Here is a 13,086-nt window from a genome sequence, read left to right as displayed (position 1 = left end):
TACTTAAGAGATTGCCCCCAAAGTCTGCAGCCAAGACTGACACCATCGCTACCATATCCCCGCAGGTGGTATCCCACTGCCTGGAGTTTGGAGCAGCCTCAGCACACTACATTGCTGGCTCCATGGAGAACATGACCTTTGCAGAGCAATTTGTTGCCCAAGCTGGAAAGCTCATGGGTGAGGCTGCTTCTCCTCCCTCCTCTTCTGGACTCTGTTCTAAGGGTCACCAGGGAGCTTTGGGGAGGGGGAGAATGGGAGGAAAGGTATCCCCCCGGATGGTTTCTCTCAACACAGCCATCTCTTGCAGGGGGACTAGACATGCTTATTCTCAACCACATCACCAACACTTCTATGAATCTATTTAGTGGTGATATCCACCTCGTGCGCAGAAGCATGGAAGTCAACTTCCTCAGTTACGTGGTCCTGAGCGTTGCTGCTTTGCCCATGCTGAAGCAGAGCAATGGAAGCATTGTGGTCGTCTCCTCGAAGGCTGGTGAGTGGGGCTGAGACCAGTATGGAAGGCAGGAGTGGGAGACGTGCCAGTGGTGGTGTTGGGGGCTCTACAGTGAATGTGAAGTTTTGTCCATTTCCATGCAGAGGAGTAATACTATATAAACTAGAATTTTAAATGTTCACAGTGCAAAATCAATCAATAAACCAGTCGATCAATCTTCCCAGTGATACTAAGCAAAAGCTGATTCACGGCTTGCTCCTGTGCATGAGGAAGTAGGCATATGAGTGTGAGGCTTGAGTGTGTCAATACAGTGAGAAGCACATGTGCTGAGTGAAAGAGACACTGTGAAGAACAAGTGGGACCATAAGAAATAAGGGGCTGTTCAAGGCAGATGGGCTGCAAGGTTCCTGGAAGGAACAGAGAAAGAGCAGTAATTCAAACAAACTTGGTGGTTTGTGATCTACAAACAGAAGTCTAAAGGGACATAGAGAGATTGGGGGAGATACAGCTCATCTTGATCCTAAGGGAGAGACCTGGTCACGATGGATAGGATTTTGCTTCTGCCATGACCAAAAGCTATAGGCTGGTGAAGTTAGTTGATATAAAGGTAGAACTGAGAAGTGGAATATTTTAACATAGATGTGTCTGGTACGCGGGTCAGGCTCAGGCAAAATGAAATGAAGAACAGAAACAAATACACTGTATTAGCAGATCTGCCTAAATTGGGAGTGTTCTTCAAAATCTGAACTTATTACCTTAAGAGTGCTATTGAAACACCAGGAGGGTAGGGAGAGAGTGTGTACAGAGATATATTCATGAAGAGAACACTGTATGATCAAGAAAGATCATTGACTCTTTGGATGGTGGTAGTATCAGACGTTATCCCCAATAAAGAGCTAGAGATTTTCCAGCTCGGGAGTTTGTTTTGTCCCGAGTCCAGGAGAGAAGTCCCACACCTACTTGTTGATTAGTCAGAAGGATGTGGCAAACACCAGGATTAAAATCTGCACTCTAAATGTGGTTCCTGGCAAAGTAAAAACAAATAACCTGCAGACTTTGTAATTCTTAAGTATTTCACAAACTACTATGAGCTGTTACTGTAACTAAGAACACCATCGATGTTGTAAAGAATTTTATTTCCTGGACAGGAAAGGCCCGCATAGTGACGGGATAAAAGGGCAGTGTGTCTGTGCTACCCGCCAAACGGAGGGATTGATATGCATCCCTGCGCTTCCCAGACAACACAGACTCCGCACCCCTCCCCAGACACAGCCTCTCTCCAGGCTGAAAGGAAGGAGAGCTTCCGGATGCATACTGAGTGGGAGGGTGCTGGGCACATCCCCAATCCATCCGAGGGCATTGGCCAAAACCCTCACATCAGTCATAGTTTAGGTGGCTTTAATGATTTAAGTTGATTAAATAATATACCCATTCTAGGCAAAGAGTGTGCTTCATCTTTGCCTAGAGAAATTGAACTTTCTATAACGTAGACAATGTCTTAGTGTTCTCAGAAGGAGCAAGAATTCCTGTAGAAGTCCAAAGACATGATGAAAGTCTGATAACTTCTGCTTCCACACATCTTCAATGCCTACCAAAAGTCGCTTCATAAAGTGTGTGGACTCAGAGATGGAAATCTAGTGGAACTACTACCCTTCACATCTGCTGTTTGTATAGCTCAGAGTTCAGTCTGTTTGCTTTGAAATATGTCTGTGAACTTGCAAAGTACAGACACTGCTTTCTCTTCCTAACTGAAGAATTTTTCTGTTCTATGCTGTATTTTTTTTAAATATTCAGAAAACACATTCATTAATCCTTCCTCCTTAAAATCTGAATTCCACAAATGTGGGATGCTAATCCTCAAATTGATCCTAAGGTCAGCCAAAGAGTATTGGGATGGATTTTTAATCACTCCTTCCAGGGAATACATTCAGTCATTTATTGAATTATGGTGATAAGCGATTGTTTTTTATCCCCAGTGCATTTCCAGGTGTTGCATTACCTAGAAATCTTGTACTTTTAATATATTCTTTAAAGCCTCAGCTTTATATATGCTTTAACATCGAGACACTATCGCTGCCTCTGGGAATTTCCTTACAGTCCGCATCTACCCATGTTTGGGGTGCCTACTGCTCAAGTTTTTACATATATATAATATCTAGTTACATTGATTCGTCTCCCCTCCTTCCACCACGTGCTAGTTTGGCCATGAGTTGAGCTACTATAACAAACACTCACATTTACACTGGCTTGCACAAATCAAAATCTATCCTTCCTCTCTATAGAACAGCCTGGAGTAAGCAGTCTAAGACTGATACAGTTGATCTGTCCCACAAAGTTGTCCAGGAAACTCTCTGTCTCAGAGCTGCCATCCCTAGGGCGTTATCCCCCCCCCCATATGTCCAGGTCTGATATTAGCATATCAGAATTCTAGCTACAGAAAATGGAGAGAGAAGGACACAACCTGAAAGTCTGTAAAGTCTTCTACGACAGCTGGCGGCCATTGTGGTCTTTATTCAGAGTGGATTTGTGTCCAACTGAAAACCAGGGGTTCTAGTTCTACAAAACACACCGATGTTAACAAGTAACTAGGGGTGTCTCTCTCCCTCATCACCCATGCCAAGATAAGGCATATCTATATCTGATATAAGATCAGAAGGCGGGAGTCCGTCCAGGCCACCCCATGGGTCTACTGCACGCCATAAACTCGCACTCCAGACTTGATCTCTCCAGATTTGAGGTCTTTCATGAAAACAAAACCCCTTCCATCCGGCAGCAGTGCGGGACACAGTGGGGCAAGGGAAAGCACAGAAGGAGAATGCCTAGATGGTATTTGTGAAGCAAACGGAGACGGAGATACTACTACTCCAATGTGACTGGAAAAGAAATCACTGAATTGGGCAAAGAGCAGTTGAAAACATCTGGAAAAAGTTTATCGGTCATTAATCAAAATGGGTCTTCTTGACTTAGGTTCAATTTTCAAAAAGCAAAGGTCACTGCCTTTTCATATCCCTTGGCTCTGTGAACCCTGTTAACGATGGCCCTTCACATCAGTCACATGCATGACAGCCAGAATCCAGCTTCTAAGGCTGTTGCTCTGCCCCTCCTTTACAGCCCCTTGGGACTCACAGACAAATCCTGCAGTCCTCCTGCCCCCTTCTCCTCCTAGGGACCTCACTTCCCATGAAATCCTTGTCAGTTCTCACCAGACCCTTTCCTCTTCCTCTTATCCAATACATTTTGGAAAATTAGCTTTAAAATTCTACCAAGGCTAACCACACCAGGCCCACATTAAGTGTAGGGATATTGATGCTTCTGTATCAAGAAAAACATAAGTCATATTTTGAAGTGCAACTGCACATAATACAATTCTGGGTTTCTTTAAATATTCAAAATGGAAAACTAAAGGAATAAGAGGACCTTGCCAATGGCCCCTGAATCCTCAGACCTCTCTTTGCCAGCTAGCTCTGTTAAGTGTCTCTGGTTACCTATTCATTATTTTCCAAGTAAATCCTCTTTTGAAAAGATTAACTTTCTGTATTTACTTTTTAAAGTCTTATTCAAATGTATTCCTTTTCTGGTTTACTCATTTCCAGCATTGCTTCATATATATATATATATATATATATATATATATATATATATATATATATATATTTTTTTTTTTTAACATAGATGTATAGTATTTCAGGCATATTATGAGATGACTAGGCAGGGGCAAATACCTCATAAGACAAGGCTTTTGTGGGAACACTCAAACCAATGAATGAAGTCACTTGTTGGACCTTAACCTGTTTGAGGGTTAAGGGCTGCCTGTGTGGTCTAAAACTACTTCAAGAATTCAACATTACAAAGAGGGAAGAAAAAAATAAAACAGGTTTCTCAACGACATGTATCAACTAACAGGATTTGGAATACCCATAATGGTGTTTTGCATCAAGACAAGAATATATAGATGTTAATCTCATCCCTGCCTTCAGCTCTGCATACCAACTTTTTCCTGAAAGGCAGGCGATGCCTCAAAATAGTATGGATATGCCTTGGAGTGTGGTGGGGAGAGGAAGGCCAAGGTCAAGGTTTGGGATGCAAAGGGGGTCTAGGAACTAGAGTAGTAAGGGGTGATTTATCCCTCACCCAATTATTTTATATTTTTCTAAGGTGAATCTTTACCCTTAAATCCAATTACCTCAGAAATAATTTTCAGGGGCGCCTGGGTGGCTCAGTGGGTTAAGCCTCTGCCTTCGGTTCAGGTCATGATCTCAGGGTCCTGGGATCGAACCCCGCATCGGGCTCTCTGCTCAGCGGGGAGCCTGCTTCGCCCCCTCTCTCTGCCTGCCTCTCTGCCTACTTGTGATCTCTGTCTGTCAAATAAATAAATAAAAATCTTTAAAAAAAAAAAAAAAGAAAGAAAGAATTTTCAGGAACCACACTTTCCAAGGTGAGTGGAAGTGTTTATACATGCAAATAGAGGTATTAAAGTGGGCAGGAGGGAGGTGGTGCTGCAGACTTGGACTATGTTGAGGAGACTGGAGGGAGGCAGGGGGGAATGAGATACGTGCGTTTACAGATATGTCATCTATAATGTCTGGAGGAAGGCCAAAAAGATTCAAGGAAGAATCAACAACCTGGACATAAAAATTTCTGGAGCCATGCTAGCCTAAAGTCAAGAGGTTGTGTTTAGGCAAACCTGAAGGACTGAGACAGAACCTGTTGGACTAGTCCTCAGGTTCATTGTTGTACCAGCTCTGCAAAAGGGGCAAGTGGAGATCTGCAAGGGGGAAAGATTATTTCTTGCTGAAGACATTAACAATTTAGTACAGGTTGTGAACAAGATAATGCTATTCATGACAACCATTGGTCCACCTTTCCCCCCTTGAAAGGCTGGGTAGAGCTCAAGTCTTCGTGTCTACTTAAGCCTGCTAGACTACTGATTTTTTTCCAGTGCATCTCTTGGTGAAAAGAGGAGAGTTCTACCATCGTGTCTTTACATTTACTTGTGAGGAGTTTGAGAAGGCTTAGAACAAATACACCCTATTTGAAAATATATATACAGAAAACTAGATCTTAAGAAAAGAATATAATGCCAAAATCAGACTCTACATAGATGCAGTCCTTAAGTTTCAAATTTGCCTCTTGAATTTTTTTAAAAGATTTTATTTATTTATTTGAGAGGGAGAAAGAGAGTACAAGTTAGGAAGGGGGTAGAGGATAGGGAGAAGCAAAGCAGACTTCCTGCTGAGCAGGAAGCCCAATGCAGGCAGGACTCCAACCCAGGACCCCGGGATCATGACCTGAGCTAAAGGCAGTCGCTTAACCAACTAAACCACTCAGATGCCCATGCCTCTTGAATTTTCTTAACAAAAAGAAAAAGAAGAGGGTCAGTATATAGATAAGATTATATTCAAAAGAAGGAGGTACTATAGGAAGCAAATAATATCTGAAATAAATTTCTCATAAAAGACATAAAGTACATGCAGAAAGTAATGAAAAGAGCAACGCCCCTAACAACTTTCTTAAATGTTTTCATAATTTTAAAAATCAACACACACACAGACACACACATGCACACACACAAACACACTCTATGAATATCTGGAAAAAGAAGAAAAGTGTAAAACTCAAAGTAAAAATCATCCATAATCATCCCAATATTTTGGAGAATTTCTTTCCAGATAAAGGTAGAGATATAAAACAATTATGTTCCTATTGCCAAACATTTAGGTTCCTTCCAATGTTTTGCTATTTTAAAAATCCTATAATAAATGTCTTCTATGTAAATGTGTGACTGAGCTGATGATTATTTCCTTAATAAATTCTTAGTACTAGATTTGCTGGATGAAATGATAGAAACATTTTGAAGGCTTTTGGTACATCTTTCCAAACTGCTTTAGATGAAAGGAAAAATAAAAGACTAGACTTTTAAAATATACAAAAATAAAAACAAATTTAGATGAATATGAGCATCATGGCCCGTTCCCACCCCAAGTATAGACACAAGTTATTCCTCTCACAACTACTTTGCAGAGTTCACAAATTCTTGGCAATTGACAAGTTTGTAGGTAAAAGAAAAAGGTGTTTAGTACTGATAAGTTTCACTTGACATGAAACGTGAGGTCCCTGTCCCTTTGAGAGCAGTGGTGTTCATTTTTTGTTACATTATATCTTATGGCATGTAGTGGATATTTAATAAAGGTCCAGCCAATAGTGAATTAATTACATTTTCATGTGTTTACAGGATATTTATATTTTCTATTCTGTGAATTGTTTTGCCATGCCTCCGCCCATCGAGATGTTAGCAAAACTCTTCTAATAATAAATAACCTAATTGATTTCATATGGAGCTTCTTGTTGCAAATGTTGACAAAGACATATCTTTGAAACTCAGTTAAGTATAAAATGAATAAAGTGAAAAGTGAAGTTGACATGGTGTGAATATAGACCTTTAGACAGTTGGGTTTGACCCAAGGAGAATTCCTGCAGAAACAAGTATTGATTTCAGTAAGTAGAAGTCCACTTAAGATACTTCAAGATGAGACAGGTCTGGGGAGAGAGAGCACAACTTTACATCTGAGAAATTTATTCTACACACATTTGCAAAAGTGTTCACAAAATACTTTCTCTCATTTATTCAAAAGATATGAATTGGGGCGCCTGGGTGGCTCAGTGAGTTAAGCCTCTGCCTTCAGCTCAGGTCATGATCCCAGGGTCCTGGGATTGAGCCCCGCGTCGGGCTCTCTGCTCGGCGGGGAGCCTGCCTCCACCCCTCTCTCTGCCTGCCTCTCTGCCTACTTGTGATCTCTGTCTGTCAAATAAATAAATAAAATCTTAAAAAAAAAAAAAAAAAGGATATGAATTGCAGCTCCACTCTGAGCCACACACAGTGCCAGATGCCAGGGCTCTGGCAGGGAACAAGGAAAGCAAGGCTAGGGACATCACAGCAGAGCCCCCACTTCAGTGTAAATGATCGTTACATTGTTTATAGTTATTTAAAAACTGAAAGCAATCTGAATATTCACCACTAGTGACAGGTTTCTAAATTGCAGTGAAATACTATGTAAGTTTTTATACATACTGACTATAAAAATAGTGCTTGAAAGAAAAGTAATTTAGAGAACACTATATATAGTATGAGCCCAACTGTGTTTAAAGAGGTTTTTTGAGTGCATGGTGGCTCCCCATCAGTGAAGAGGATCTGCCTTTGGCTCAGATCATGATCCTGGGGTCCTGGGATAGAGCCCCACGTCAGGCTCCCTGCTCAGCGGGGAGCCTGCTTCTTCCTCTTCCTCTCCCTCTCCCTCTGTCTCAACTCGTGCTCTGTCTCTCTGTCAAATAAATTTTTAAAAAAAATCTTTAAAGAAAAAAAAAGATAGGGCTTTCATCTTTCATTTTACAGATTTCAGAACTGTTTCTTGCACAATGAGCTTTAGGATAATTAGAAAAATCAGAATTTTTTTTTTTTTAAACAAAAGTAAGGGATTGGGCTCCTATACGGTAACTGGAACCAAAATATCTCTCCTCCCATGATGGCTGATTTGGGGCAAGGGTAGGATAGAGATTGTGCTCCATTTCACAGGTAAATAAGCAAATTCAAGTAACTTAAAACTACTGCCTTATCAAATTCAAACCACTAAATGCCACGGTGGGAGTGGAGGGTTGATTTTTGTTGTTTTGTTTGTTTGTTTGCCTACAAAACTGTCAATTGCTGAGAACTTTGTTCCCTCCACAGAGTAGCTGTGGAGCTAGTGGACACTCTCATATACTCCTGGTAGGGAAGAGTATGATTTTTTAAAAACTATTTTTAAGTGGTTTCCATCACTGATCTTTAAAAGTCTAGTCCCTCATTGTTCATTTTGTCTAAAGCAATTTGGCAAAATGTATCCGTAGCCTCAGAAGTTCTTCCATCATTTCACTCAGCAGACATAATGTTGAGAATCTCTCAAGATAGAACCACCAATCCAGTCACAGATGTACACAGGAAAACATGTATTGGAGGATTTTTTTCAGCTTGTCTACCAATCTGCACGCAAAGCTACCAACACTGAAAACAGCCCACTCACTTGTGCCTCAAGTCAGCCATCAATCGACTGAAAGTTCAGGATCCAATTAAGGCGTAGTCCATTTTATTATATGGGTTTTAAATTATTTGCTATTTTCCAACAAAGTTGCCTGGTTCAGGAACTCCCATGTGATAAGAGCATATAATAAATCCTTTATTTCTAGCATTAGGAAAGTAAGTAACATTAAATGTTAACAATATTTAAAGAATATTATTTTGAAGGGGGGCCGGATCCCTGGCCCACGTTGGACATACACCCGTCTCAGCCCATCCCTGGGGAGACCACTGGCCTTATGGCAATTGTAGCAGACACGCTGCCTGGAAAGAAGGCCAGGCCAAGATCTCCCGGAGATAGCGTGTCTCTGCCATACCTGCTTTCTCAGCACACCTGCTCCCCTTTCTCCTCTCTCCATCAGCCTCTGCTGCATTTGCCACCTGCTTCAACCTGGCTGCCGCGGCCCCTTTCTCAGCCTAACAGCTCTCAATATGCTTTGAACTTCTGCCCCGTGGCCAAACCTCCCGGTCATTCAATCTCCAACTCCAATTCCCGCCCCCCTCCCAAAAGAAGAGGCGTCTGATTGGCTCACCTGAATTTTGTAAGTAAATCCCGGAAGTTATTCGTGACTTTACCAGCCTGGAGGCACAATCATTGACTCAGGTTTAATCAGTGAGGCCGCGGGGAGGACAGAGTTAGGAAAGAAGCAGAGTGGAAGATGGTTGACCTGTCTGAGTCATTTGCATAGGCTTTGGGTAATCTTCCTTTAAGACTGCTTCTGCCAGCCCACGTTGTCCAACTTGGGCAGGATCGGACAGGTCTGTGTCAGGGAGCGGCAGTGGCAGCCTGACTTGGGATAGCCTCAACACTGAGATGAGATGAAGAGGGCGTCCATAACAGAGACAACAATGGCAGCCTTGTGAGAACTTTCAGAGTTCAGATGGGCCAAGAAGGGTGTCTGTGTGGCACCTGGCATGGAGCGTTAGAACTAAGAGAGGCAATGGGGACATTTGCAACAGGTGCTGCTAAGGGCAGCCCAACATGGAGTATAGAGGTCACCCATGAGCCCTGTAGGAAGTGCCAGAGTCCAGGTGGGATGAGGAGGGCATCCACACAGAGGGCTCAGAAATAGCTACAGAATAATCACATACAAGGGGCATTCATCAAAGAAGTAATACATAATGGATCTTGCTAACAGTGTTACAAATTCAAATGAACCCTATGATACTGGACTGGTCCTGGAGGTGTCTGTGAAACAATCATTCTTAAAATCCATGAATAGATATGGAAATACAGATGTGTATGTCTATATATGCATGCATATATTCCCTAGCTCTGTCTACTGAGAGGACCTGGGAGCACACTGAGTGTCCAGATCTTGGTTTCTAAATATCATTCTCCACTAAAAGAAGCCAAGTATTCTTGGAGAAATGGTTGATTCCAGGGCAGTGCCAGGAAAGGTTTAAGATGAACCTGAAAATCTCGTGCCAGCAATTAAAAAACTACCCAAAGAATAATAGGGACATGTTACTAGGACACAGAAACTTTTAAAAGGCTCCCACTAGCCAAACCTGGAACCATTGGGACGTTCAAATAAATAATGACAATAAGAGATTATAACCCATAAGATGCACTAAATTCCATAATGAGATAAATAAATACACAAACAAATGGGGAGTGGAGAAGGCATTTCCATATAGTGGAAAGCTAAATGAGAAATACAGGAGGAGTGATGAAATTAGAAATAAGTAGCAATAATTCAAAAAAATTAGTAATAATTCAGCCAGAAAACATCAATGGATGCCAAAACTGGAGGGTAAAAGTTTAATAAGAAACACGGCATTTACATAGTCTTAAAGTGCCACCCTACTCAACAGAAAAACAATATTCAAAAATGAAAAAAGGACCTGAATAAACAACTGTATATGAAAAAATGCTCAACATCACTAATTATCAGAGAAATGTATATCCAACCACAATGAGATGCCACCTAACAACTGTTGGGGTGGTCATTATCAAAAATAAAAACAAAACAAAACAAAATAAAAACAAAAACAGGAAGCAACAAGACCTGGGGAGGATGTAGAGAAATTGGAACCTTTGTGCACTGTTGGTAGGAATGGTGAATGGTGCAGCCACCATGGAAACTAGTATCGAGGTTCCTCAAAAAATTAAAAATTAAAAATAGAATTACCATATGATCTGGAAATTATACTCCTTTGTATATACTCGAAAGAACTGAAAGCACACCCCAAAAGATACTTGTACACTTGTGTTCATAGAACATTATTCATAATAGCTAAATCATGGAAGCAACCCAAGGGTCCACCAACAGATGAGTAGATGAGCAAAATGTAGTACATACATACAGTTCAGGGGCACCTGGGTCGCTCAGTCAGTTGGGCATTTGCCTTCAGCTTGGGTCCTGACCCCAGGGTCCTGGGATCGAGCCCCCTGTCAGGCTCCTTGCTGAGCAGACAGCCTGCTTCTCCCTCTCCCTCTGCCTGCTGCTCCACCAGCTCGTACTCTTTCTCTCTGTGTCAAATACACAGAGAGTGACAGTGAGAGAGGGAACACAAGCAGGGGGAGTGGGAGACAGAGAAGGACCCTGGGATCATGACCTGAGCCAAAGGCAGACGCTTAACGACAGAGCCAGCCAGTTTCCGTGATAAATAGAATCTTTTAAAAAGGGAAGGAAGGGAAGGGAAGGGAAGGGAAGGAAGGAAGGAAGGAAAAGAAAAGAAAAGAAAAAGAAAGGAAGATATTCAATTCATTCTTAAAAAGAAAGGAAATTCTGATATATGCTACAAAGTGGATGAACCTTGAGGACATTATGTTAAGTGAAATAAACTAGTCACAAAAAGGCAAGTACTATATAATTACAGTTAGATACTTAGAATAGTCAAAATCATAAAATTAGAAAGTGGATAGTGGTTGCCGGGGCTAGGAGGAGAGGGGTATGGGGAATTATTGTTAATGTATACACACAGTTTCAGTGTTGCAAGATGAAAAGAGCTCCGGAGATGAATGCTGGTAATGATTGGCACAGCAATATGAATGTACTCAATACCACTGGACTGTACACTTAACACTGGTTAATAAGTTTTTTATTTTAAGTACGACCCTACAAAATATTGTAGTAGGTTGAATGGTGACCCTCAAAAAGATACATCCATGCCCTAAGGCCCTGAACCTATATATGTGATGTTATTTGAAAAAAGGGTCATTGCAGCTGTAATTAAGTTAAGGATTTTGAGATAAGGTCATCCTGGATGACCTGGTTTGGGCTCTAAATCCAATGGCAAGTGTCCTTATAAGAGATAGATGAGAAGACATGGCCGGAAGGAGAGAGCTGTGTGAAGAGAGAGGCAGAGTCTGGAGTGATAGAGCCATGAGGAATGCTGACAGACACTAGAAGCTAGAAAAATCAATGGAGGATTCTCTCTCCCCTAGAACCTCTGAAGGGCGTGCAGCCCTGCCAACACCTTGATTTCAGACTTCTGGTCTCCAGAACTGTGAAAGAATAAACCTCTGTTGTCTTAAGTCAGCTAGCTTGTAGTAATTTGTTACGGCAGGTCTAGGAAACCAATAAATTACTTCCCACATTTTGATAGTTGCATTGTGGTTAAGTCCCAGAATGTCCCTCTGTGTAGGAAATGCACACTAACATATTCAGGGGCCGTGGGGCATTGGGTCAGCAATTACCTCAATTACAGCAATTTACCCCCAAATGGTTCAGGAAGGGGAAGGGAGAGGTCCTTTGTATTGTTCTTGCAACTCTAAGTTTGAAGTTATTAAAAAAAAAAAAAATCTCCATCCTAGGGATCTAGTGACTTGGAAGAGGTATGACAGTGGATTTTGTGGGGCCTTCTTGTGGGTTCCTTGGAGATCCCCTGTAGGAGATGTGCTAATGTTTCCTGCAGCTCGCTCTTTTTGGTTTCTTCGTCAGCGCAAAGGCTTTGATCAGCCCATCCCTCTTGGCCCAGTCCACCCCACCATCCTTAAGCAGGTGGCCCCAGGCCAGCTCCCCTCCATGGGCTCCATATTTGGTTTTTGAGAAGCCGGATACTCATCGGTACATTTGATCCCACAATGCACTCAACTAGTTCCCAAACTCTAGTGGACACTTGCAAAGTTCTCCAAGTAATCTTAAAGCCTCTCTTAATGATGGGAATGCAAATGCCTCCCTAATCCGCAGTGGAGGAACACATAGGACAATGATCACCCTCCTTTCTCCAAGCACAACTATTTTGGCCAGATATGGGTGATTAGGTAATGCTAGTGGAAATGGTCGGGCACAGCAACTGTGCGAGCTCTTGAAATCTACTCCGGAGATGTGCTCATGTTATCGGGACAATAGGAGGAGCCACGCTTCATGGCCCCGTACCTGCACAGAAAAGCTCTTGCCAAAGTCCTCTTGCAAAGCCTAGGTAACAGGTTTTATCTTACTTATCTCTGGTACATTTCGCACTGTTTCAATACCATACACTCCTCTTTTGTGTTCTGCCAAATCACACCGAGTCCCAGGTGTCGTGTCCCCTGGCCACCCAGGATGCTTTGCTTAGTTCTCTTTATCCTGAAGTC

General features: G+C 42.0%; 1 protein-coding gene across 4 annotated transcripts in view; it reads left to right on the top strand.

Annotated features, from left to right (window-relative positions):
- HSD11B1 (hydroxysteroid 11-beta dehydrogenase 1) overlaps positions 1-13,086 on the top strand; it is a 64,225-nt gene that overhangs the window by 38,174 nt on the left and 12,965 nt on the right. For all 4 annotated transcript variants that reach the window (XM_047704893.1, XM_047704891.1, XM_047704892.1 and 1 more), the window contains 2 exons: positions 66-177; positions 308-493. In XM_047704893.1, coding sequence (XP_047560849.1) covers positions 66-177; positions 308-493 — 298 coding nt within the window. The remainder of the gene's footprint in view (positions 1-65; positions 178-307; positions 494-13,086) is intronic.

Source organism: Lutra lutra, chromosome 15, assembly GCF_902655055.1.
Source record: "Lutra lutra chromosome 15, mLutLut1.2, whole genome shotgun sequence".
Taxonomy (NCBI): domain Eukaryota; kingdom Metazoa; phylum Chordata; class Mammalia; order Carnivora; family Mustelidae; genus Lutra; species Lutra lutra.
The sequence above is the reverse complement of the archived record's forward strand: the minus strand, read 5'-3'. Positions and strand labels throughout refer to the sequence as shown.